Raw genomic sequence first — 26,259 nt, forward strand, 5'->3', positions numbered from 1 at the left:
AAAGTGAGTACTAAATAAGCCATATTCACAGTGGCTCAGACCAGCTGAGCACCTGAGTCCCTGTGACATCTTCTGTTTACCTCTGAGAATAAAGTATTTGATAAAAATAAAATGACGACTTCCTTCAGTCTGAACACCTGCAAAACCCAGAATTCTATAAAAGACAGTTGATTCAAATGTTTGGTATTTGATAGGGAGCTTAAATTTGCAATGCTGATAGGGAGCTTAAATTTGCAATGCTGATCCTACAAATAGCTCTGATGGGACTTTTAACAGAAGCAGAAAAACCCCAGTGCAGACTACAGGCAAAAGCTGAATATCCACAGTTATCAAAGGATGGAGACATTATAATTGGAGGGATCTTTTCTCTCCACAGTGGTTGGACTGAGGCAAATCTCACTTTGTCAACCACACCAGAGCCACTGAAATGCAGAAGGTAGGTTACATTTTTTAACACTAAGACTCTACACTGCCAATTAGAAAAAAGCTATTTAATTGTTGTAAATAATAAAAAAGAAACATTTTAGCAAGCTAAATATTAAATAGTAAAATATTGGGAGTCAAATTTTTTAACACTGAAAGACCACATGAAACAATGTATTCATTTAATCTGTTCTTTTTAGTTGCCTGACAATTAAAATGTAGTGTTTCAATCGAAGCCTTAAAACCTATTATGATTTGATTGCACAAGCATTACAAATGTAATAAAAAAACATTTTTAAACATTTTAAGTCTACATTTACAATGGCTTCCATCAGAAATCAAGGAAAGTCCATTATAAATTAGAAAGTGAAATAAATTAAAAAATATGTTTTCTCAAACTTTGTTTCTCTTAGTTTAAGCTTCAGGGAATTTAAAAATGCCCAGACTATGGTTTTTGCAATTGAAGAAATAAACAACAATACAGAAATTCTCCCTGGCATTACCTTGGGCTATAAGATCTATGATTCGTGTGGCTCTATAGCTCTGGCAGTAAAAGCAGCCCTGTTGTTAATCAATGGACTTGAGGAACGTCTCTCTGACACACCCTGCACCAGGCCAGCTACAGTTCAAGCAATAATAGCAGAGACATCATCATCGCCGACAATGGCAATTTCAACATCGGTCGGACCATTTCAGATACCAGTGGTAAGCATTTGTTAATGTTAAACAGTATAATAATAATAACAATAATAATAATAATAATATTGATCATGATGATGATGTTGAAGAACAGATCAAATTAGATAAAATTCAAATTTTGGCTTGCCTGAATATGATGCACAAAAAGAAATGACTTAACATTACAATATACGATGGAAAGAGGTTTTATTGTGGTTGCTTTTCTGCACACAGGATACTTCTCTCTCTTTTTCTATTGCAGATCAGTCACTTTGCAACCTGTGCATGTTTAAGTGACAAAAATAAATTCCCTTCATTTCTCAGAACCATCCCCAGTGACTATTACCAGAGCAGAGCCCTGGCTCAGCTTGTGAAGCACTTTGGATGGTCCTGGGTTGGAGCCATTTGCAGTGACAATGACTATGGCAACAATGGCATGGCTACCTTTGTACAAGCTGCCCAAGAACAGGGTGTCTGCGTGGAGTACTCAGAATCTTTCTTCAGGACCAACTCCAGGGAGGACATTTTGAGAATTGTTGAGATTATAAAGACATCTAGCTCAAAGGTTATTGTAGCTTTCATCTCCTATTTGGATATGGAGGTTTTGTTAAGGGAACTGTCCCTGCAGAATGTAACTGGTTTGCAGTGGATAGGCAGTGAATCCTGGATTTCCGATTCACACATCGCCACTGCTCACTGGAGTCATATTCTTTTGGGATCAATGGGATTTGCAATCCCTAAAGTAAAAATTAGAGGCTTGGAAGAATTTTTACTGAATGTTCATCCATCCCTCAACATATCTATTTATAATGAATTGTGGGAAACAATATTCAGATGTAAACTGACCGTCAAGGACACGAATGAAAACACAAATCTGTGCACTGGAACTGAAAACTTAAGAGACATTCATAACCAATACACGGATGCAAATGACTTGCAGATTGCCAACAATGTTTATAAAGCTGTATATGCTGTCACTTATGCACTTAATGATATGATCCCTTGCAAAACTGCACAGGGTCGTCTTGAAAATAAGACATGTCTAAATAAGCTGGAGGCTGCACCTTGGCAGGTAAGTTGCATGGCAATCTGCTGTTGTTCTAGTAATTTAAAATTCTGCTTTTTTAAGTAATACAATCTTTTGTTGTGCATGAACTGTTGCCTCACTTTAGGTACTTCATTATTTGAAAAGAGTTAATTTCTCAACCAAAAATGGAGAACAGGTGTTCTTTGATGACAATGGAGATCCTGCAGCCAAATATGAGTTACTAAACTGGCAGTTAAATAAGGAGGGCGAGATTGAATTTGTTACTGTAGGTCACTATGATGCATCTTTACCAGCACGGCTTCATCTTGTTGTGAATAACTCACGCATTGTTTGGACTCAGAATCGGGAGAAGGTAAGGATGAAAAAAAATCTCCGTAGATATGATGTTGTTCAATGTAAAGAGCTTGATCTATATCGTTGACTGCATAGTTACTGTACATACATCAAGAGAACCTGCAAAACCATTTCATACTCGACTCACAGCTCGAAACCCTCAATTCCTGCTTCAAACCTCATTATATTTACTGTATGAATTCAAGATTGTCTCGGTGTACTTAGAACAACCAGAGAGCAGAGCTTCTGTGTGGATTTATTTTTCTCTTACTGTAATTATTTCCACTACTACAGAGAGGGATATAATAACAGAAATCAGGACTTGCTTTTTCTGTTGTGAAAAACATTTGATTTTGTCAATGATGGTGCTATAATCATACATTCATTTGATCAAATTTGTCAAAGCAGGCACCTGACTCACACCTGACTAGCTCTGTCACTTATCTTTACTATTTGGCTATTAATTACCGTAGTGCAATCTGTCAACCACCTATGGTGTTGCAGTCTTCAACAGTTAAAATGTTACCTTTCTTTACCTTTATCTTCATAATAGCAAAATACAGTATGAGCCTTCTATTGCTTGTTGTGTTTTGATGTGTTGTGTATTGTGCCCTTAAGCTTAATAGGTTTTGTTGTTCTAAAGGCTCCTGTGTCAGTGTGCAGTGAGAGCTGTCCTCCAGGCACTCGGAAGGCTGTTCAGAAGGGAAGGCCTGTCTGCTGCTTTGACTGTGTACCATGTGCTGAAGGAGAAATTAGTAACACAACAGGTACTGTAAAAGGATGGCTGCATTTTGAAATCCATGGAAAAATAATCTTGATGTACACATACAATTGCACAATAGTTGATCAATACTCCTTAAAAAGATTACACTGTATGAACTTGGTTAAAAACAGTGTTCACTTAAAGTACACACTGTATACCATGTTACTGACCTTGGAAAGTCTATTTTCCTATCCAGTATATTTAGGCAAAAATTTCCTTCTACAACTGCTGAAAGTAAATCAATATTGATAATTTTGTTTTACCAAGTTCTCTCTTTATATTTTAAATTGTGATTTTAAAATATATAAGGTAAACTTATCATAAGACAAATACATTAGGTACCAAAAATATGAGGTTGTTTACAACACTGAAACTAAATGCATCTCTGTTTCATTTTCTTGCAGATGCTATTAATTGCATTAAATGTCATCTGGAATATTGGTCAAATAAGCAAAGAGATAACTGCCTATTGAAGAGCACTGAATTCCTGTCCTTTGGAGAAACTATGGGAATATCTTTGGTGACATTCTCCATACTTGGTATTTGTTTAACCATAGGCATGGCTTTGATCTTCTTTAAATATAAAGACAGTCCTATTGTCAAAGCCAATAACTCTGAACTGAGTTTCCTTCTGCTCTTTTCATTGACTCTGTGTTTTCTCTGTTCACTTACTTTCACTGGCCAGCCCTCTGACTGGTCCTGTATGTTGCGCCACACAGCATTTGGGATCACATTTGTCCTGTGCATCTCTTGTGTTCTGGGGAAAACAATAGTGGTGTTAATGGCCTTTAGGGCTACACTGCCAGGCAACAACATTATGAAATGGTTTGGGCCCAAACAGCAGAGAATAACCATTTTTATGTTTACATTTGTGCAGGCTTTAATATGCATTCTTTGGTTGACAATTTCACCCCCTTTTCCAAATAAAAATTTAAGATACTATAAGGAGAAAATCATATTAGAATGTGACCTTGGATCTACTGCAGCTTTCAGCGCTGTGGTGGGTTATATTGGATTTCTTAGTGCCATGTGCTTTGTGCTCGCTTTCCTGGCTCGGAAGCTGCCTGATAACTTCAATGAAGCCAAATTCATTACATTCAGCATGCTCATATTCTGTGCTGTCTGGATCACCTTTATCCCAGCCTATATCAGCTCCCCTGGAAAGTTCACTGTAGCTGTGGAAATATTTGCTATTTTAGCCTCAAGTTTTGGGCTGTTGTTCTGCATTTTCGTTCCCAAATGTTACATTATTTTAGTAACACCTGAGAAAAACACAAGAAAGCTCATGATGGGTAAAGTGTCTTCAAAATCTCTTTAGTCTTTAATATCGTGTATACAGTATATATACTGTATAAACAGCATATGACTTTTATTTCCCAGGTATATAAGAAAGTGCTTGAACTTCAATCACAATTTATCCTCTGTTTTGAATCTTTGACATTTCCCTTCATCATGAAAGGGCAACACTGTTCCACAAGGTGTAGGCTTCTGCAGATCAGCTAGGCACTTGTCAATTAATTACTGTACAATACTTAAGAAGATTAGCTGATTTGACTTATTTTTAAATATGTTTTTCATTAATCAAGTAATATCAGATGAGGAAAGTACATCTTTGAGGACTGGAGTTCTTCATCACCTAAACCTTAATCCTTTATTTTTAGTGGGTTATAAAGATGGATATAGGATTATATCTTATTTTAAGAGATGTATAGTCATAAGAGATTTCTGAAAACCTAACATATATTGTAGTTAAGTAGTCCATGAACACACAAATAATACATATACTGTATGCTTAAATAAAGTTTCCTACATCTTTTATTAGCAATTGTCTTTTTATGTAAATTAATGGTGCACAATTTATGTGGTAAGATTATATTGCCTTTAATCTTACACTGAATCCAATAGTATTAAATTTCTAAAAATTAAAAAAGTGAGATTTTTTTTACCAATTCCAATATCTAACATAAAGTATCAACTAACATTATCATTACAGCATGAAATACAACATACTGTACAAACAATGCATGCGAGTCACTACAATGTTATCTGCATTTTCTGAATGTAAATAATTTTAGTCAAGCTGACCATGGTGAAATGCCTCTGTCTTCACCTCCCTTTTCAAGCAAAAAACAAGCATGACATTTCAAACATAAAATACTATGTAGAAAGAATTATTCTATGATATGACCTGGGATCTGCAGGTGTATTCTGGACTTTATTATTATTATTATTATTATTATTATAGGGAATACACGTTTGTGCTAGCAAAATAACAAATCAAATAACAAAATAGGAAATAAAAAGCAGCAAAATAATAAATGAACAAATAACAAAAAAACTGCTCACAGAACGAATTTCTTAACTACAATAACAGAAAGACAATAATGTTATCTAAATTCTAAAATTACCGAACCATCTAAGCATGAGCACATTGATAATGCACAGTTCCGAAAGTGAGTAGTAAATTAATCATATACACAGTGGCTCAGAACTGCATGTTAGGAGGCAGCTTAGCACCTGAGGCATCTTCTGTTTACCTTTGTGAATAAAGTTCTTGATGAAAATAAAATGTCGACTTCCTTCAGTTTGAACACCTGTGACACCCAGAATTCTATAAAACACAGTACATTTAAATGTTTGGTATTTGATCAGGAGTGCAGATTTGCAATGCTGTTCCTACAAATAGCTCTGATGGGACTTTTAACAGAAGCAGAAAACCCCCAATGCAGACTACAAGGAAAAGCTGAATATCCGCAGTTATCGAAAGATGGAGACATTGTAATTGGAGGGATCTTTTCTCTCCACCTTGGCTGGAATGAGGCAAATCTCAGTATGTCAACCACACCAGAGCCTCTGAAATGCAGAAGGTATGTAAACCTTTTAAACATTAATGCACAATGCTTTTGGGCCACCATAACAATACCCTATAATGCAAATTTGAAAAAAATCCTTCATTATTCAAAACAACTAAAAAACATTTTAATAAGCTTAAATGTTCTTACTAATTACCTGACTCTTACTGTACAATTTAGTATTTCAAGTCTTAAAACATATTATTATGTACAAAAGTTGAACAAAAATTCCATGTTTAAAAAACATTTTTAACTGTATAATAAAAAATACAGTACATGCATGGGAGTCTGATAAAATATGCTTTTACTACACTGTGAATTGGTGATACTTCTAAAGATGTCCATAAACTCTGAATTTACCAACAATTCCATCAGAACTCAATGAGCATTTATTAAAAATTAGAAAATGAAAAGGGAAAAGTCATTTGTTTATTTTCAGGCTCACACCTGAAGAAGGCTCCACAGCCGAAACGTTGTGTTTCCTTTCTTTTCTTTTCACATGGAATAAACTTATTACTTGTTACTTTGCAGCCTACGCATGCTGACGCAGCTACCCACCTGAACTACTAATTTTTTTATTGTATTGTATATCTCGATTTTATCATATGTAGAATAAATTTTCTTATGTTGGTACAAAATATAGCCATTTAAAATTTCTTTAAATCATCTTTCAATTAAAAATTTAAAAATTAAATATTAAAATTGTATGTCTATGCATTTGCTCTAGTTTAAACATTGGCGAACTTCAGTCAGCACAAACAATGATATTTACCATTGAAGAAATAAACAACAATACAGAAATTCTCCCTGGCATTACCTTGGGCTATAAGATCTATGATTCGTGTGGCTCTGTAGCTCTGGCAGTAAAAGCAGCCCTGTTGTTAATCAATGGACTTGAGGAACGTCTCTCTGACACACCCTGCACCAGGCCAGCTACAGTTCAAGCAATAATAGCAGAGACATCATCATCGCCGACAATGGCAATTTCAACATCGGTCGGACCATTTCAGATACCAGTGGTAAGCATTTGTTCATGTTAAACAGTATAATAATAATAACAATAATAATAATAATATTGATCATGATGATGATGTTGAAGAACAGATCAAATTAGATAAAATTCAAATTTTGGCTTGCCTGAATATGATGCACAAAAAGAAATGACTTAACATTACAATATACGATGGAAAGAGGTTTTATTGTGGTTGCTTTTCTGCACACAGGATACTTCTCTCTCTTTTTCTATTGCAGATCAGTCACTTTGCAACCTGTGCATGTTTAAGTGACAAAAATAAATTCCCTTCATTTCTCAGAACCATCCCCAGTGACTATTACCAGAGCAGAGCCCTGGCTCAGCTGGTGAAGCACTTTGGATGGTCCTGGGTTGGAGCCATTTGCAGTGACAATGACTATGGCAACAATGGCATGGCTACCTTTGTACAAGCTGCCCAAGAACAGGGTGTCTGTGTGGAGTACTCAGAATCTTTCTTCAGGACTAACTCCAGGGAGGACATTTTGAGAATTGTTGAGATTATAAAGACATCTAGCTCAAAGGTTATTGTAGCTTTCATCTCCTATTTGGATATGGAGGTTTTGTTAAGGGAACTGTCTCTGCAGAATGTAACTGGTTTGCAGTGGATAGGCAGTGAATCCTGGATTTCTGAATCAAACATTGCCACTGCTCACTGGAGTCATATTCTTTTGGGATCAATGGGATTTGCAATCCCTAAAGTAAAAATTAGAGGCTTGGAAGAATCTTTACTGAATGTTCATCCATCCCTCAACATATCTATTTATAATGAATTGTGGGAAACAATATTCAGATGTAAACTGACCGTCAAGGACATGACTGAAAGCACAAAGCAGTGCACTGGATCGGAAAACTTAAGAGACATTCATAACCAATACACGGATGACTTACAAATTGCCAATAATGTCTATAAAGCTGTGTATGCGATTGCTTATGCATTAGAAAATATGTTCACTTGCAAAACTGGACAGGATTCTTTTGCAAATAAGTCATGTCTAAACAAATTGGAGACTGAACCATGGCAGGTAATTTGCATACCAATCTACAATTTTTCTCCAGTTTTTTTTAATTATAATCCTTTCAAACTGTCTTTCACTGTGTTCATAAAAACGTACATCACTTTAGGTGCTTCATTATCTGAAAAGAGTTAATTTCTCAACCAAAAATGGAGAACAGGTGTTCTTTGACGACAATGGAGATCCTGCAGCCAAGTATGACTTACTAAACTGGCAACTAAATAAGGAGGGCGAGATTGAATTTGTCACCGTAGGTCACTATGATGCATCTTTACCAGCATGGCTTCAACTTGTTGTGAATAACTCACGCATTGTTTGGACTCAGAATCGGGAGCAGGTAAGGATGAAAAAAAGTAAACCATTTCTTGGTTGATATGATGTTGTTCAATGTAAAGAGCTTGATCTATATTAATAATCACATATTTATAAACATCAAGAGGACCTGTAACCTATTTCATATGGGATTCCCTGCTGGAAACCCTCAAACACTGCTTCAAGTCTCTTTACAGTACAGTACAGTCTTTATAAATTCAAGAATGGCTCGGAGAACCTAGAACAGACAGAAAGTAGAGCTTTGGTGCAGGTTTATTTTTTCTCCCACCCCCTTATTGCAGGGGGAGGTCAAGTGTGGTTGTGTAATCAAATTTTATACAATCTTTATCAATTTTGTGTCAGGGCAGGCACCTGACTCACACATAACCGACTACTGTAGCTCTGTCACTTGATCTTACTAACTGATTGACTAAATCAGCTTGTTCGATCAGTTAACCAGCCAGTTTCTGGTACTGCATCCTTCAGCAACATTGTGTTGTGATAATGGCAACCTACAGTAAAGTTACTAACTTTCTTTTGCTTTAGATTTGCTTGTTTATTCTGGTTTATTCTATGTTCTTGAGCTTTTTTTAAAAACTTTTTTCTAGTATATTTTACTGTAAAATAACTTTTGTTGATTTAAAGGCACCTGTGTCAGTGTGCAGTGAGAGCTGTCCTCCAGGCACTCGGAAGGCTGTTCAGAAGGGAAGGCCTGTCTGCTGCTTTGACTGTGTACCATGTGCTGAAGGAGAAATTAGTAACACAACAGGTACTGTAAAAGCATTTTGATGTACTGTACACAATTACATGCTTTTAACAGTTGACCAAAACTTTGTAAAATTTTAATTTGAGCTTCTGTAGGAACCAAGATCACATAATGTACCATTTTACTGACCTATTCTATTTTCTAGTAGTCCATTGTACTTAGGGCAAAATGTTCCACTTCATTTGCTCAAAATAAATTAATACAAAACATTTTTAGTACGTTCACTGATTATTATTAAATTGTAAGATGTTAATTAAGTGTATAAATAAATCATATGCCAAAACACTTTACATTACAAAACAAAACACTAGTTTTGTTACATAATGTAACAGCAACGTTTGCAACTTTCAAACTAGTGTTTTATTTGTGTTTCATTTTCTTATAGATGGTGTTGATTTCATTATTTCTGCAAGTTCGATATTTCAAATTGTGAATTAAATATGTTCAGTATCATATGCCAAACACATAATGTGATTTTTTTTTCTAATGTTTAATTTTCTTATAGATGCTCTTAACTGCATTAAATGTCATCTGGAATATTGGTCAAATACACAAAGAGATAAATGCATCTTGAAAAGCATTGAATTCCTCTCATTTGAAGAAACCATGGGAATATCATTGGTGACATTCTCAACACTTGGTGTATGTTTGACCTTAAGCATGGCTTTGATCTTCTTTAAATATAAAGACACTCCCATTGTCAAAGCTAATAACTCTGAACTGAGTTTCCTTCTGCTCTTTTCATTGACATTGTGTTTCCTCTGTTCACTTACTTTCATTGGCCAGCCCTCTGACTGGTCCTGTATGTTGCGCCACACAGCATTTGGGATCACATTTGTCCTGTGCATCTCTTGTGTTCTGGGGAAAACAATAGTGGTGTTAATGGCCTTTAGGGCTACACTGCCAGGCAATAACATTATGAAATGGTTTGGGCCCACACAGCAGAGAATAAGCATTTTTATGTTCACATTCGTGCAGGCTTTAATATGCATTCTTTGGTTGACAATTACACCCCCTTTTCCAAATAAAAATTTAAGATATTATAAGGAGAAAATCATACTAGAATGTGACCTAGGATCTACTGCAGCTTTCAGTGCTGTGCTGGGTTACATTGGATTCCTCTCTGTCATGTGCTTTGTACTCGCTTTCCTGGCTCGGAAGCTGCCTGATAACTTCAATGAAGCCAAATTCATTACATTCAGCATGCTCATATTCTGTGCTGTCTGGATCACCTTTATCCCAGCTTATATCAGCTCCCCTGGGAAGTTCACTGTAGCTGTGGAAATATTTGCAATTTTAGCTTCTAGCTTTGGGCTGTTGTTCTGCATTTTTATGCCAAAATGTTACATTATTTTACTTAAACCTGGGAAGAATACAAAAAAGTATTTAATGAGCAAAACATAAAGAGTCATAGTCTAAGTTAAACTATTTCAAATTTTGTATTTGTCGTAGTTACTTAGGTTCCTTATTCTCCCGGCCTCTGTTAAATGTTCAATACAAATGTAACACAAAAACGATTGTATAAACAGCATAATTTTGAATAAAATACATTTTAATATATATCCTAAAATATGTTATTGTTTTTTTTTTTAACTGAAGCACTTAAGAAAAAGCAATGGTAAAAACTCAGTAGAGAAACAAGCAAAAACTAGGATTCATACTACCCCCTGCTGAAACAAAGGCAAGACTGACTCATCTTACATTGTTTTTCACCAGCTGATAAAAGACTGAATATTATGCACCAGCCAAACTGCCAAACTGTTAATCCATGGCAAAAGGCAATGTTTTCTTACATTTTTCATTCACTGTCCCCTCTATTACTGTACCCTCTACAGTATTTGTGCTTAACAAAGTACATATGAAGACTATACCCTGTACTACAATGCACAGGACATACATATACTGTACTGTATACAGTTTACTGTATCATGTACAGTACTGTACATATGCAGATTAATGCTAAATACGTCAATTACTTTTTCTCATACACACTGATTTCAGACTGCTGTTTCCTGCACTGTCTTACCTTCATGCACATTTCAATAATAATAATAATGATTTCTTACACTTATATAGCGCTTTTCTGGACACTCCACTCAAAGTGCTTTACAGGTAATGGGGATCCCCTGCACCACCACCAATGTGCAGCCCCACCTGGATGATGCGACGGCAGCCATAGTGCACCAGAACGCTCCCCACACACCAGCTCTCAGTGGAGAGGAGAGCAGAGTAATGAAGCCAATTCATAGATGGGGATCATTAGGAGGCCATGATTGGTAAGGGCCAATGGGAAATTTGGCCAGGACACCGGGGTTACACCCCTACTCTTTTTGAGAAATGCCCTGGGATTTTTAATGACCACAGAGAATCAAGACCTCGGTTTTATGTCTCATCCGAAGGACAGTGCCTGTTTACAGCACGACCTTGTGTGGCTCTGGAACATCATGTGACATTGAGGAAACAGATATTTTTGTCAGGTTTTCAGAAAGGCCTATCTGTTTTATGTTCTCTGTTTGCTTTTCTTGGCTCTGTATTTTTTACCTTATTGTGTAATGTGCTTTTTGTTTATTTATGTATTGTAAAGAACTTTGAAAAGACTGCTTTTAAAGGCACAATACAAACATGTATTACTATGATGCAACATTACTGTTTACAGTAACATTACATTACATTATTAGTATCATTAAACATAAAACATAAAATGAGCTTTAAGTTCAAATTTCCAGGAAGAAATTATATATTGTCATTAACCTAGAACCCACAGACATTATCTTTTCTTCTCAGGCAGAGTTTTTTCTTCAATTATATCTCAATACATTTGCAAGGATATGCTGATACTCTCAGCTTTAACTGTTAATGACTCAAGCACCCTGGGGACTGAACCGCTATATAAACCCATAAAGAAGGCTTTCTGAACACACCCAGCAAACTGTTGAAATGTTGTTTCTAGAAGTAGTGATATTTTCTTTTCTAGCAAATGCAGAGGAGCATGTCTGTACACTGAGAGGAAGACCAGAAATCCCTGATTTATCAAAAGATGGTGACATTGTCATAGGAGGGATGTTATCATTTCACAAACGTTTACAAAATGTGAAATATACATTCAATACATTTTCAGAAGCTTTCAAGTGTGATGGGTAAGTACAACCCTCCAAATCTTTAAAAAAATGTTCTTGGCAACTGTGTTCCTGTTTTTTTATCTTTATACCACATAAAATGCAGCTCTGCTTTTAAATAAATATTGTTCAGATATTCATGTCTTTCTATAGTTTATAAAATATCAGTATTGCTTAACTAATTAAATCTCGCAATTGTTATGGCAGTCAAAATTTAAATGTCTTCCTTGTTTTTCTCCTTCTTTAGATTGAATTTCAGAGAAATTCAGATTGCTCAAACATTGATTTTTGCTATAGACGAAATAAACAAAGACTCCAGCCTGCTTCCAAATGTTACCCTGGGCTATAAGATATTTGATACCTGTGGTTCCACACCTCTGGCCATTAAAGCAGCACTGGCTTTAGTGAACAGTCAAGATGAAACATTATCAGAAGAGCCCTGCACCAAACCAGCGACTGTCCCTGCCATAATAGGACTGTCTTCATCATCATCAACTATTGGAATAGCGACAACTGTCGGCCCTTTTCACATTCCTGTGGTGAGAAATGTCTTACACCTTCTGTTAAAATTAATCAATTAAGCTTATCTATTTTGAAATGTTTTTGAAATATTTTTATTTCCCTTGTATTTTCAATCATAAAGTCATACAGAAACATCATATACAATAGCATGTCACATAGAATGTTAAATTGAAATTTAAGTCTAGCTAGTAGAAATAGAAATGTATGCCACAATAATTCAACATTTCATTATAATTAAAAAACTCTCGATGACTCTGAACTCTGAGAACGTGTTTCTTAAAATACTGTTTTCTGGGTTTTTTTGAAGAGAAATTTCGAAATAAAATAGACTTACTATTTCAATATAGCAATGAATAAAAATCAAATTACTATATCAATACAAAAAAATCTAAAAACTGTACGGTACATACATTATGTTGCTTATTTCATACGCAGATAAGTCACCTTGCTACCTGTGCATGCTTAAGCAACAGAAAAAGATTCCCTTCATTCTTCAGAACAGTTCCAAGTGACTATTATCAGAGCAGAGCTCTGGCTCAGCTGGTGAAGCACTTTGGATGGACCTGGGTTGGAGCCATTAGAAGTGATGATGACTATGGCAACAGTGGGATGGCTACATTTATGGAAGCTGCACTGCAAGAAGGAATTTGCATTGAATATTCAGAGGCATTTTATAAAACCGATCCAAGAGAGAAAATTCATAGAATTTTAAAAACTCTTAAAAATTCCACATCTAAAGTTATCCTGGCCTTTTTACCCCAAGTGGAGATGTCAATGTTACTACAAGAAATGCTGCAGCAAAATGTGACAGGTGTACAGTGGATAGGCAGCGAGTCTTGGATTACCTCCAGAAATCTCGCCACTAACGAAGGGAGTAAACTTCTTGGAGGTGCAATTGGATTTGCCTTTAGAAAAGCAACAATACCAGATCTGGAAGAATTCTTACTGAGCCTCAGTCCTTCAGCTGTACCTAACAGCCAATTTATGAAGGAGTTTTGGGAGACTGTTTTCAGCTGTAGCCTGAACACTTACAACAAGTCAATAGTGACAAAGACATGCACTGGATTTGAGCATTTAAGCCAAGTGAATAATGAATACACTGACGTATCCGACATGAGGATCCCCAATAACGTATATAAAGCTGTGTATGCCATTGCTCACTCGCTGCATGAACTTCTCACATGCTCTGATACAATATGTCCAAACAAAATAAGCATTGAGCCATGGCAGGTACGTTCTCCAGTTGCATATTTACGTTTTGGCAAAGAAAACTGGCACGTTGTTATATTTCTTTATTATTGCAATGAATATTCTCTCAGAAAAAAAATTGCTTTAAAAATAAAAGGTTGAAATTTAATTTTACCCAAAAATTGAATGATACATCTTTTAAGAATCGCTATCAATTTCTGGGTCATGTCTTATATGGACATTAAAACATTGCCCTGGGTTTAAAATCTTTAATTCCTAAATTTTACAGTACAAATGCATTATAAAAGTGTCACTAAAACTGGGATCAATTCATTGTCAAAAACGTTCTGATTATGATGGACCATTAAATACAGAAGGCTTTCCTTTATTATCTTTTGTTATTTTAATATTTCAGTATTCATTTCAAGGTCTTTCAGTAGAAATATATACACCCATCCATCAATTTACAATCATAATTTGTTCCTTGAAAACTTTTGGTAAGGTGAAATATCATTAAATAAAAATGCATTTCCCATTACTTTACACAACCTTGTTTCTGAAGTCATGAAAATTATCCTATATTATTTATCTTTAGCCTAAAGGATCACTTATTCATCGAAGAACACTATTGCTTATGATAATTATGCTTTTTACCCTAGTACACTTTACAACAAAATAAATAAAATATGTAACGATTGTAAGAAAGCAGAGGACCTGGAAAGGTGGAAGCTTCTATTCTGCTACAAAAGACTTACCTATGTTGTAGTAAAAATCTCTTTGTAACTGTAAAATACAGGTATAAACATGCAAACAGTCAGTTTGGTTTAGTGGTTGGAAAAGCAGTAGCTAAGACATGTGTTAAGCCATTGATGTACCTCTATCCATCTGTCTTAGGCAAATAACCCCTGGTGTAGGGTTGGGTTAGGTGGATCTGGATACAGTTTGGGTTTGGATTTTGTAAACAATATGAAATTGGTTTATTATCATCATATCATTCATAATTTTTTTATTAATTTATTCAATTTCTAGATTAAACAAACTTGCAACACAATTTAAAGCTTTGCTGTTTCATTTATATGTCAAATTTACATTTGTGTAAAAGTTCTCTTTCCATGAACCTTTCCACAGGTACTGAACCAAATGAAAAGTATTAATTTCACCACCAGGACTGGAGAAGCTGTCTATTTCGATGAGAAAGGAGATTCAGCAGCAAGATATGATTTAGTAAACTGGAAGATAAATGATAATGGCATTGCTGAATTTGTCACTGTTGGATATTATGACACGCATCTTCCAGATGGCCACCGGTTTAAAATGAATAACATTAAAATTGTCTGGAGGGATGGTCAGGATAAAGTAAAGGATTTAAAGTCTTATTTCTATTTTCTGTATTTATCGTAAAGGGTATATTAAAATTACATTTATGTTCATTCTGATTTTTCCAACATGGAAAATAAACAGTAAATTCTTCCAAAGCAGATTGAAAAAAATATTATACAAGATATTGAGATATTTAAGAAATCAAGGAAAAGAGTGGGAAAATGTTTACATCATGCTTTTAATATCCTGATTTAATTTAATTTAACATTCATCTACATTTAGTATGGATTTCAGAATGGATTAGAATAGTAGATGTTTGCCATTACTTGGAAATCAAAAACAGGAAGCACATTTACAGAGCAGGACATTTTTTCCTTAAGTCAACATTAAAATATAAAAACTAATATATCATGGCTGCAATATTCACATTTCTAAATTTCACGATTGTTTAATTTTTAATGTTTCAAAAGAAAATCACAGGACAGTCTTTAATTAGAATGTATGGTTTTTTTTTTCCCACTGAAAACATCTCCTTTTTTTAAGGTACCCCAGTCTGTCTGCAGCGAAACCTGTTTCCCAGGGACACGTAAAGCAATTAAGAAAGGAAAACCTATCTGTTGCTTTGACTGTGTTCAGTGTGCACAAGGAGAAATTAGTAACCAAACAGGTGAGATAAAATAATATCTCTAATTAATTAACAAAAAGGCTCCTTTTTTTCTTTTTCTCTTCGTTTTTCTCCTGTACCTCGGCATGCTCAGTGAAAAACATACACGGGAATCTTTGCGTTTTTACAATAAAGGCAAAAAAAATGAGAAAAAGTACAGGTACATATCATATGGCCACTGAGGCAAAATTGAACGCCTCAGATTTCCAACAGAGATCCTCAGAGACTTATGATACACTTTAATTAAGTACTGTATACTCATTAAGCATATTATTGTAGGTTAAATCCCATTAATTCCATTTTTTAAAAGATGATATATCAGCTTGCTATAGAACCCACGGAATGCGAGTGAAATATGGAGAATAAACTGCACCATACCAGTTGTTTAGCAAAACTATTCATTTTAAGTTAAAGACACCATATTTAATTGAAAGGTGGTGATCTTGCTGACACTGACATGAATGTGCTTTACTGATGCTTATGCATAACACAGTCTCATTGGAAAAACAGGGACTTAAGATGGTGACTGCATATAATTTAAAAACTGAGAAACTGTGAACAGAAAAATGAAAAGCGGTAGAGGTTTTTAGATTTATGCTATGAGTATGTTTTAAAATTATTCCCCCCAACATTTGCCACCGATATTTCAGAAATCATCTTATGCACAATGTCATACAAATGATATAATGCTAATTGTTGCACATATTTTTGTTTTATACAGACTCTCTTGACTGTGACAAGTGCCCTCTAGAATACTGGTCCAATGAAAACCGAGACCAATGTATTTTGAAGGACACTGAATTCCTGTCGTATGAAGAAACCTTGGGGATACTCCTATCAATTTTTTCAATGCTTGGAGCATGCTTCACTCTAGCTGTTGCTATAATTTTGTTTCACTATAAACATACTCCAATTGTTAAAGCCAATAACTCTGAACTGAGTTTCCTTCTGCTCTTTTCATTGACTCTGTGTTTCCTCTGTTCACTTACTTTCATCGGCCAGCCCTCTGACTGGTCCTGTATGTTGCGCCACACGGCATTTGGGATCACATTTGTCCTGTGCATCTCTTGTGTTCTGGGGAAAACAATAGTGGTGTTAATGGCCTTTAGGGCTACACTGCCAGGCAATAACATTATGAAATGGTTTGGGCCCAAACAGCAGCGTTTAAGTGTTCTGGGTTTCACACTAGTACAGGTCTTGATTTGTATTCTTTGGGTGACAATATCACCTCCTTTTCCCAACAATAACATAAAATATTATAAAGACAGAATCATTCTGGAGTGTGACCTGGGATCTGCAGGTGCATTCTGGGCTGTGTTAGGGTATATAGGATTCCTCTCTGTCATGTGCTTTGTGCTCGCTTTCCTGGCTCGGAAGCTGCCTGATAACTTCAATGAAGCCAAATTCATTACATTCAGCATGCTCATATTCTGTGCTGTCTGGATCACTTTTATCCCAGCCTATATCAGCTCCCCTGGGAAGTTCACAGTAGCTGTCGAAATATTTGCTATTTTAGCTTCAAGTTTTGGGCTGTTGTTCTGTATTTTTGCCCCCAAATGTTACATTATCTTATTAAAACCCAAGAAGAACACAAAAAAACATTTGATGGGCAAAATGCCCAATAAGTAACAAAACATGCAACTGGCATATGTTTACTCATCCTTGAATTGCTTGAATTACTTGTTTATTCATTCATTTGTAAGATTCTTTTTTTTCTACACCTGTTATTGTATGTTCTTAGCAATCACAAATTATATATTTAAAATGTCAATAAAATTGGGTCTCTACACACATATTAGTAAATAGTTGCTCTTTGTGCATTGTTTAAAGTATCGGTCATCTGCACAAATACTGTATGTACAGTATATGCAATAAAAAGAAAAAAAATAATAGTGCATACTATTTCCCTAATACCTAGCTTCATAAATTTGATCTCTAGCTCATCTTCCATTATGGTTTATCTGAAAAGACAAAGCATAAACACACATGTGTTTTAATTATGTAATGCTAAGTGCAAAGTATGTAAAAGCTTCCATTCATAAAATACTATTAAATCTAACTTTCCTTGGTTAAGAAAAATATACATCTGAATTTAAAATTGTTATCACACTTTTTAAATTTGAAAACAATTGAAAAATGTACACTTATCTTAGAGTTAGAAGATGACAAGAACTAAAATAACACAAATGGTGGCTTATTGAACTTGCACAATGGCAACACTCTTCTTGAGGTACTGCTTTTAGGAATCTTTTGAATTAACTTCTTCTTTAAAGCTCATCTGAAATGGATATTAAGCATTTTTAACATGAAAATGCTTATTTCGGTAATTACAAATAAGTGCAAATTAAAAAATACCTCTATTGTCTTATTAAAAATATTGCGGCTGTATGGGTACATATTTCTAGAAACATTCAAGCTATATAATTAATTTTTTAATTAAACAAAAAAGTCAGGATTAAATCAACATCTAAACCCACAAACTGACTAGATATTCCAGATAAGTTTGTTAATGGCTTAGTGTTTGCCTGAGGCCTGTTTGATGGAGCCATGATCAAAAGCTGTGAGGGATAAGGGTTAAGTTAGGCTTGTACTGGAATTCGCAAATTGTACAGTAGGTGGCTCATAGCTCATTCTGGACCAGATAAATAGCTTTTGATAACATAATGAGCATTAGATTTTAATATACTCTACACATTTATGTTTAAAGATTAATATATATATTATATATATAATTTAAAAACAAAATTCCACAATAATGTAATGATGTTAAATTTTCAGCACAACAATGTGTTAAGAAAAGTATGAACCAATAAAAACATGCTGTTACTTTAAAAAGCTGTCATCTGTATTTTAAAATAGTATTTTAATTGTCATTTAACATTCTCCAATAATAAAAAAAATTGTTCAGAAATCATATTTTATTTTGTATCTTTATTATAAAAGCCAGCAGCCATATCACCCTGCAGCTCTCAACTGGCTACCCACTGAGGATAAGCAGGGTTGAGCCTGGTCAGGACCTGGATGGGAGACTCCTGGGAAGCTATGGTTGCTGCTGGAAGTGGTGTTAGTGGGGCCAGTAGGGGGTGCCCACCCTGCAGTCCATTTGGGTCTTAATGCCCCGTATAGTGGTGGGGACACTATACTATACTGTAGTGGGCACCATCTTTCGGATGAGATGTTAAACCGAAGTCCTGATTCTCAGTGGTTATTAAAGATCCCCGGGCATTTCTCAATAACAGTAGGGAGTTATCCCGGTGTCTGGGAAAAATTTCCCTTCTCGGCCTTTAATGTGGCCTCCAAATTGTCCCCGTGTATGACCCCAAGTTCCACTTGCCCTGCGATGGACTGGCGCCCTGTCCAGGGTGTACCCTGTCTTCCCGTGACACTGTATGGTATAAAGCGGTTTGGCGAATGACATGACAATTACATTGTATTCCTTAAACTGTGTCCAGGTGGCCTCATTTATTACCAAATACTTTCCCTAGAACATCTTTGCTGACACTGAAGCACAATTAAATTCACTGACATAAAAGGAAAAATGCATAAGTGTGCAGAATCGAGGAAGGACCTTGAGCTGTATTTAAATTTACTAGCAATGTAAATGTGTGGAATATTATGGATGACAGCAATATTAACATAAGCCGCCTTGTGATGATGTATGAGACACTTTAAAAACAAACTGAAAATGGCAGACAGAGCCATATTTGATATTGCTGCCCTATGTATCTCAAAGGATTATGTGCCTGTGTGAGGAACTTTGTGTACTAATGTGAGAAAATTAATGTTTTGTAAAGAGGAAACACTTTTATTCTAGTGTATAACTTTTTCAAACATCTTCAAACTTTGATTGATTGGTTGGTTGGTTGTTTGGTTGATTAATTGATTTTCAAAGTTTTGTCCCAGAAGGTCAGCACATGAGAGAAGTTCTTAGGGTTTACTTGCTGACATTTTTGAAGCAACACATATTTAAAGACAATTTTAAGTGAAATCATATGCAAAATATTACATTACATAAAATTAAACAAGAGTAAATTAAAATGTACCTGAACGTTTTGTGACCTATTTAAAATTCACATGCTCATTAAAGGAAGCAATGGAATAAAATCAGCTGAAAGCTTTACTTTTCCAAACTTAAATGTTGTTCCAAAAAAGTTCCAAAAAAGACTGGACAGTCAGAGCTAGATTATGATCAAAACTAAGTTGTTGGTTTTTAATCAGCAGGCACATGACACACAACTCACCTTTGAGAGTTACTGTTTTGATGAGAACATGAATTCCATATGATGTGTATCTCGGCACGTGGGAGCAGTAGCCTAAAGAACAGTATAAAAAGCAGAGCAAATGCATACTTTGAGATTTGAAGGGCATTTAAAAATGTTACTCCTGAAAGTTGTCATGATTGCTCTTTTAACAGCAGCAAAACAACCCATTTGCAGGCTGCTTGGCAGATGGAAGACGCCTGCATTTTCAAAGGATGGAGACATTGTCATAGGTGGAATATTTTCGATAAACACAGATCGTTCAGGTATTAACCCGGACTTCAGAAACATTCCAGAAAATGTGGAATGCATGGGGTAAGTTAAGATCATAGGTATAGGATATTCACTGCAGGAATTCAATACTAAAACTATGAATCATAACAGCAGGTGAGTAAGCAGTGTGGTGATATTTTGGCAGATTGTGTTTGTTACCTATGCAAACATAACTATACAGAACATGGAAAATGTCTTGCTGAAGAAATTTTTTTTTTTTTATTTCAAAACAAAATGGCATGTTTATACAACATCAGATTATCAGATCTTAAATGCAGGTATAAATGGCTAAAATTATTGTGTAATGCATGCACCCTATAAAAATATAAACATTTAATATAAATTCTTATTATGAGGTCTTTGTATGTTCTTACATCTTCAGCACACATTTCAGAGAATTTAAGTTTGCCCAAACCATGATCTTTGCAATACATGAAATAAACAACAATAAAGAACTGCTACCAGGTGTTTCCTTGGGCTACAGGATCCACAGTGTTTGTAATACTATTCCTGCATCTGTTGGAGCTGCCTTGGATCTAATAAATGGCCAGGAAGAAGGACCTTTGTCTGAAAGTTCCTGTATCAAACCACCAAATGTTCATGCTATTATAGGCCAGTCCTCATCCTCCATAAACATTGCAACTGCCACAACTATTGGACCTTTTTGTGTGCCAGTGGTAAGACTTGTTTTAATATTCCAGTCAGCAGTCATCTTAGATTTACAACTAAATAGGTTAATGAGAAACTTCCAGAGTTGGCATACAAAACACACAAAAAAGAAAATAAAAAATAGCCAGTATTTCTATTTAATTTGCATGTTAGAAAATATGATGTTTTGCAAGTGGATTTGGAACATCTTATTGTTTTACATTACAAAAATGTGATGTAAATAAAATATTGAGGTAAACTTGATCTGTAAAATAAATTTTAAATAATCAAACCTATTTTATCTTTCTGTCTTCCTATCCCTCTCCTATTGCTATATTTTCAGATCAGTCACCTTGCTACCTGTGCATGTCTGAGCAATAGAAGGAGATTCCCATCATTCTTCAGAACCATCCCCAGTGACTATTATCAGAGCAGAGCTCTGGCTCAGCTGGTGAAGCACTTTGGATGGACCTGGGTTGGGGCCATTAGAAGTGATGATGACTATGGCAACAATGGGATGGCTACATTTGTTCAAATCGCACAACAAGAAGGGATATGTGTAGAATACTCAGAGGCCTTATCGAGGACTGATCCGATAGAGAAAATTCGCAAAATTATACAAGTCATAACGAATTCCACATCAAAGATTGTCGTAGCTTTTCTGGCACAGGGAGAAATGTTAGTGCTGCTACAAGAAATGATCCTTCACAACGTGACGGGATTGCAATGGGTTGGCAGTGAATCTTGGATTACTGCCAGTAGCCTGGCAAACGATGAAAGTTATAAAGTTCTGGGAGGTGCCATTGGATTTGCAATTGATAATACAGTCATAAAAGGTCTGGATGATTTTCTGCTAAGTGTCCACCCATCTACTGACCCTGAAAACAGAATATTAAAGACATTTTGGGAAACGGTCTTCAGCTGCAGCCTGACTGAACAAGGAGCTGGTGACAGTGTGCAACGATGTACAGGGTCTGAGAACTTAAGAGATGTGAATAACCCATACACTGATACAACAGAGATGAGAATCCCTCACAATGTTTATAAAGCAGTGTATGCAGTAGCACATGCACTGCATGACCTGTTCAACTGCCAAAACGGACAAGTTCCTGTTTTCAATACAACATGCCCAGACAAGATGGAAATCGAACCATGGCAGGTAATAATAATCAGCATATTATTATTGCAATTATTGTAATTGTAACCCAATTTCCAGGAGTTATTGACCTACCTAAACAGTGTCATTCTTGCCTTTGCTTTTTTTATGCTCTAGTGGCAAATACATTTAGTGCTAAAGGGTGAGAAAATGCACATCTTATTAATGTTTGGCTGAAACATTTGTCCAAATCAACTTGTATTTGTATCCATTTATACAACTGAGATTTACAATATACTTAAGCACACTAAGTGAAATATCTTGCTTAAGGGTACTGTCCCACTCATAGTTGCAACCTTAAGTTATTCAGTTATAAGTCCAGAGCCTCGACTACTACTCCATGCTGCTGTCTAGGTATTTAAAAAAGATTGTAATATCTTTTACAGGCTTAGACTGAATACAACATTCACTACAGAGACAGGGAAAATGCTCAGCACTAAATCCCAATTCTCTCTTTATACCGACTGAACCACAGTATAGAAGTAAATTAGCTCTCAAAGTGAAATATCATTTATGAGAAGATCCTAAAATATAAATGGTGCTTAACTCACAATTGCATTTGATTAACCTAGGTGCTTCATTACCTGAAAAATGTAAGCTTTACAACAAAAACGGGGGAAAGAGTGTCTTTTGATGAAAATGGAGATCCTGCAGCACGATATGAATTAGTTAATTGGCAGCTAAATAACAAAGGAGATACTGAGTTTGTGACAGTTGGATATTACGATGCGTCTTTGCCAGCAGGACAGCGGTTTACAATGAACAACATTTCTGTTGTCTGGGCAGGCGATCAAGATCAGGTAGTCTTCATCTGCCATTCAATATCAATCTATCTGCTGATGAAGCAGACTCATCTATTTATTCTCTGCACATGTACTGTACTGTAAATTGAAGTCAATTTTATAGCTGAATGCTTATATGATCCCAGTAATATTTCATGGTGATGAAGTGGTACTGTATATAAGATGTTACTGGCACAAAACCCAGTTATTCTGAATATATAAAAATGTTACAAAGAGATTTGTATTTTATTTAAGAAAATTAGGAATGCCTTCACACTGCTGAATTTCTGATACTCAATTGTATTGAGTCGTTTGTTTGTCTGTTTCTATTGTACTGCGCTTGTAAAGTCTTTGTGACTGCTGCCTCTTCTTGCCCCTACTGGGACACACATGAAATCAAGATATTCTGGTAAAAAACATTTTCAGTAAAATATTATTTTTAGTACTGAGTTTCTGTTAAAACTTAATTGGTGCAACTGGAATGCTCTATTTAAGTCCTGTTACCATTTTAAAACATTCAGATACAAAATATATTTTGCATCTTTCTATGATATTCGAAGGCGCCTGTGTCAGTGTGCAGTGAGAGCTGTCCTCCAGGCACTCGGAAGGCTGTTCAGAAGGGAAGGCCCGTCTGCTGCTTTGACTGTGTACCATGTGCTGAAGGAGAAATTAGTAACCAAACTGGTAAGATCAAAACCCCAAATTATGAAACAACACATTAAAAGATATTTCAGTTGAGCAGGCAGTCCCAGGAAAAACTTCTATTGGACACAGAAGTTAATTCCTAATTCATGTACAGTAAGTGACATTAACATCAATCTGAATGTATACTCAGATTTTTTTTTCTATTAACGGTAGATTTGTATTTATTCTTTCAGATTCCATTGACTGTACTAAGTGCCCTCTGGAATACTGGTCCAATGATCAGAGAGACCAGTGCATCTTAAAGGACATTGAATTTCTGTCTTATGGTGAAATCATGGGAATTCTGTTAGCTGCATTTGCTTTACTGGGAACATGTTTAGCTTTTGTTACAGCAGCTGTTTTCTTTAGATTTAAAGATACTCCCATTGTTAAAGCCAATAACTCTGAACTGAGTTTCTTTCTGCTCTTTTCCTTGACACTGTGTTTCCTCTGTTCACTTACTTTCATTGGCCAGCCCTCTGACTGGTCCTGTATGTTGCGCCACACAGCATTTGGGATCACATTTGTCCTGTGCATCTCCTGTGTTCTGGGGAAAACAATAGTGGTGTTAATGGCCTTTAGGGCTACACTGCCAGGCAATAACATTATGAAATGGTTTGGCCCCACACAGCAGCGGTTAAGTGTTCTTGCTTTCACACTAGTACAGGTATTGATATGTGTTCTTTGGTTGACAATATCACCTCCTTTTCCTCAAAACAATACAAAATATTATAAAGAAAAAATAATTTTAGAGTGTGACTTGGGTTCTACAGTAGGTTTTTGTGCTGTGTTAGGGTATATAGGATTCCTCTCTGCCTTGTGCTTTGTACTCGCTTTTCTGGCTCGGAAGCTGCCTGATAACTTCAATGAAGCCAAATTCATTACATTCAGCATGCTCATATTCTGTGCAGTCTGGATCACCTTTATCCCAGCTTATATCAGCTCTCCTGGGAAGTTCACAGTGGCTGTGGAAATATTTGCTATTCTAGCATCAAGTTTTGGTTTGCTGTTCTGTATTTTTGCACAAAAATGTTACATGATAATATTAAATCCTGACATGAACACAAAGAGACATTTGATGGGTAAGAAGCCTTCAAAATCACAATAAATCTAATATGAGAAGTGTAAGGAGGGAAAAGTACTTTTCAAAATATTTTAGTTGTACACATTGGTTAGTGAATTGAATAAAATGATTTAATAAAAACAAAATATAAGGCGTAGCCATACCTATTGTGAAAAACAAGAACAGAATGCACAAAAATCATTCATTTTTGAAGATTTCCAATGTATTAAAATTCTTGGTAAATGCAAAATGATACAACAAAACATAAAGTTTATAACATTATTAATTAGCTAGCCTTAAATGCAGTTACATTTGTTTTGCAATTTTTCTAACATAATTCTCATATGTAAAATACAGCAGAATTATTTGGGGACCATTTGACTATTCATTTACCATAAACAGGCTGATGAGCAGAGCTCTTTGAAATCCACAGCACGCTTGCAGGGCTTTTTGCTCAGATACAAAATGTGCCATTTTATTAATTTATGCGAGGGGCTAACAGGAAAACAAAGGTGAGGACACAAGTCCTTACTGCTAAAGGTTTCTTTGTAGTGAGGAAAACTGCACTGCAGCTGGAAGCGCTGATGTTGGTCTACAAACAACTTTAAAAACAATTAAATGTACAAAGCCATTTCCTCTGAGAATAAAAGCCTATTTCTCCCTGAAAGACATCAGGTCTCCTGTGTCAGCAGCTCTGCTTACTCCCCTCAGCCTCAGCACTGCCTGAGGTTTACAGAGGAGGGAAGGTGTCTAATAATCACTGAGGATCCCTATGGGCAAGAGCAAATGGTACTTCACCAAAAGAAATTGTTCAAAAATAAAAGTGTGATTAGATTAAGAATGCTATCTGAACAATACATGTGTGGGGTGTTTTTTTAATTCAGTGGAACACCTTACATAATCCAATGATCATTATTAGAAAGTATTACAGGATACGTTACGACCCCAAGTGTCTAGGGGAAAAGGGGTGTAACATTTAGGATAATTCTTTTGGAAGCAGGGGGGTTTTGGTGAGGGACTAGGAAGCGTGATAACAAGGGTAAGGAACTAGGGTGGTGCCAAAGGAAAGAAAACAACAAACAAAATGGAGCTGGCTAGGACAGTGAGGGAAAGCTAATCTGACTACAAAAGAAAACCCGAAACACACGGTCTTCAGCGTCTTCAACACCCTAGCTGACCTGCACTGACTACCCAAAACCATACAAGACAAATGGCACTCACCCGTACTAAACTAGTGTACTAATACAAAATCAACTAAGTGTGTAAGTGTACCCAACAACCTAAACTAACCTTATATACAAAAGTTCACACAAAAACACAAGTGAACCAGGAAGACAAATAAGGGAAAACAAGAATAATAAAC

At 35.7% G+C, this 26,259-nt stretch overlaps 4 protein-coding genes across 4 annotated transcripts; all 4 read left to right on the plus strand.

Annotated features, from left to right (window-relative positions):
- Positions 1-239: 239 nt before the first annotated feature.
- Positions 240-4,563, plus strand: LOC148837088 (extracellular calcium-sensing receptor-like). Its single transcript, XM_088914601.1, has 6 exons — positions 240-436; positions 837-1,128; positions 1,364-2,173; positions 2,274-2,501; positions 3,126-3,249; positions 3,650-4,563. Exons 1-6 carry the CDS (start codon positions 261-263, stop codon positions 4,561-4,563), a joined length of 2,544 nt encoding a protein of 847 aa, XP_088770727.1. The 5' UTR covers positions 240-260.
- A 1,349-nt stretch (positions 4,564-5,912) lies between these two features.
- Positions 5,913-10,625, plus strand: LOC148837089 (extracellular calcium-sensing receptor-like). The gene is made up of 6 exons (XM_088914294.1): positions 5,913-6,112; positions 6,825-7,116; positions 7,349-8,152; positions 8,253-8,480; positions 9,101-9,224; positions 9,727-10,625. The coding sequence occupies exons 1-6, from the start codon at positions 5,913-5,915 to the stop codon at positions 10,623-10,625; spliced, it is 2,547 nt and encodes an 848-aa protein (XP_088770420.1).
- Positions 10,626-12,158: 1,533 nt separating this feature from the next.
- Positions 12,159-17,660, plus strand: LOC148837090 (extracellular calcium-sensing receptor-like). The gene is made up of 6 exons (XM_088914266.1): positions 12,159-12,358; positions 12,585-12,876; positions 13,295-14,089; positions 15,176-15,403; positions 15,911-16,034; positions 16,753-17,660. The coding sequence occupies exons 1-6, from the start codon at positions 12,159-12,161 to the stop codon at positions 17,658-17,660; spliced, it is 2,547 nt and encodes an 848-aa protein (XP_088770392.1).
- A 2,805-nt stretch (positions 17,661-20,465) lies between these two features.
- LOC148837091 (extracellular calcium-sensing receptor-like) lies at positions 20,466-24,941 on the plus strand. The gene is made up of 6 exons (XM_088914267.1): positions 20,466-20,605; positions 20,946-21,240; positions 21,555-22,370; positions 22,940-23,167; positions 23,710-23,833; positions 24,028-24,941. The coding sequence occupies exons 1-6, from the start codon at positions 20,601-20,603 to the stop codon at positions 24,939-24,941; spliced, it is 2,382 nt and encodes a 793-aa protein (XP_088770393.1). The 5' UTR covers positions 20,466-20,600.
- Positions 24,942-26,259: the final 1,318 nt, after the last annotated feature.

Source organism: Atractosteus spatula, chromosome 4 (genome assembly GCF_055471065.1).
Source record: "Atractosteus spatula isolate fAtrSpa1 chromosome 4, fAtrSpa1.hap1, whole genome shotgun sequence".
Classification (NCBI taxonomy): Eukaryota; Metazoa; Chordata; class Actinopteri; order Semionotiformes; family Lepisosteidae; genus Atractosteus; species Atractosteus spatula.

What these genes read in the sequence shown, in the direction of transcription:
- LOC148837089 (XM_088914294.1), top strand. Translation starts at nt 5,913, where the DNA reads ATGCTGTTCCTACAAATAGCTCTGATGGGACTTTTAACAGAAGCAGAA. An exon ending in GACCATTTCAGATACCAGTG is followed by an intron (nt 7,117 to 7,348) that starts GTAAGCATTTGT and finishes TTTCTATTGCAG; the next exon opens with ATCAGTCACTTTGCAACCTG. An exon ending in AGAAATTAGTAACACAACAG is followed by an intron (nt 9,225 to 9,726) that starts GTACTGTAAAAG and finishes ATTTTCTTATAG; the next exon opens with ATGCTCTTAACTGCATTAAA.
- LOC148837091 (XM_088914267.1), top strand. An exon ending in TGGAAATCGAACCATGGCAG is followed by an intron (nt 22,371 to 22,939) that starts GTAATAATAATC and finishes TGATTAACCTAG; the next exon opens with GTGCTTCATTACCTGAAAAA. An exon ending in GGGCAGGCGATCAAGATCAG is followed by an intron (nt 23,168 to 23,709) that starts GTAGTCTTCATC and finishes TGATATTCGAAG; the next exon opens with GCGCCTGTGTCAGTGTGCAG.
- LOC148837090 (XM_088914266.1), top strand. Translation starts at nt 12,159, where the DNA reads ATGTTGTTTCTAGAAGTAGTGATATTTTCTTTTCTAGCAAATGCAGAG. An exon ending in GCCCTTTTCACATTCCTGTG is followed by an intron (nt 12,877 to 13,294) that starts GTGAGAAATGTC and finishes TTTCATACGCAG; the next exon opens with ATAAGTCACCTTGCTACCTG. An exon ending in AGAAATTAGTAACCAAACAG is followed by an intron (nt 16,035 to 16,752) that starts GTGAGATAAAAT and finishes TGTTTTATACAG; the next exon opens with ACTCTCTTGACTGTGACAAG.
- LOC148837088 (XM_088914601.1), top strand. Translation starts at nt 261, where the DNA reads ATGGGACTTTTAACAGAAGCAGAAAAACCCCAGTGCAGACTACAGGCA. An exon ending in GAGCCACTGAAATGCAGAAG is followed by an intron (nt 437 to 836) that starts GTAGGTTACATT and finishes TGTTTCTCTTAG; the next exon opens with TTTAAGCTTCAGGGAATTTA. An exon ending in GACCATTTCAGATACCAGTG is followed by an intron (nt 1,129 to 1,363) that starts GTAAGCATTTGT and finishes TTTCTATTGCAG; the next exon opens with ATCAGTCACTTTGCAACCTG.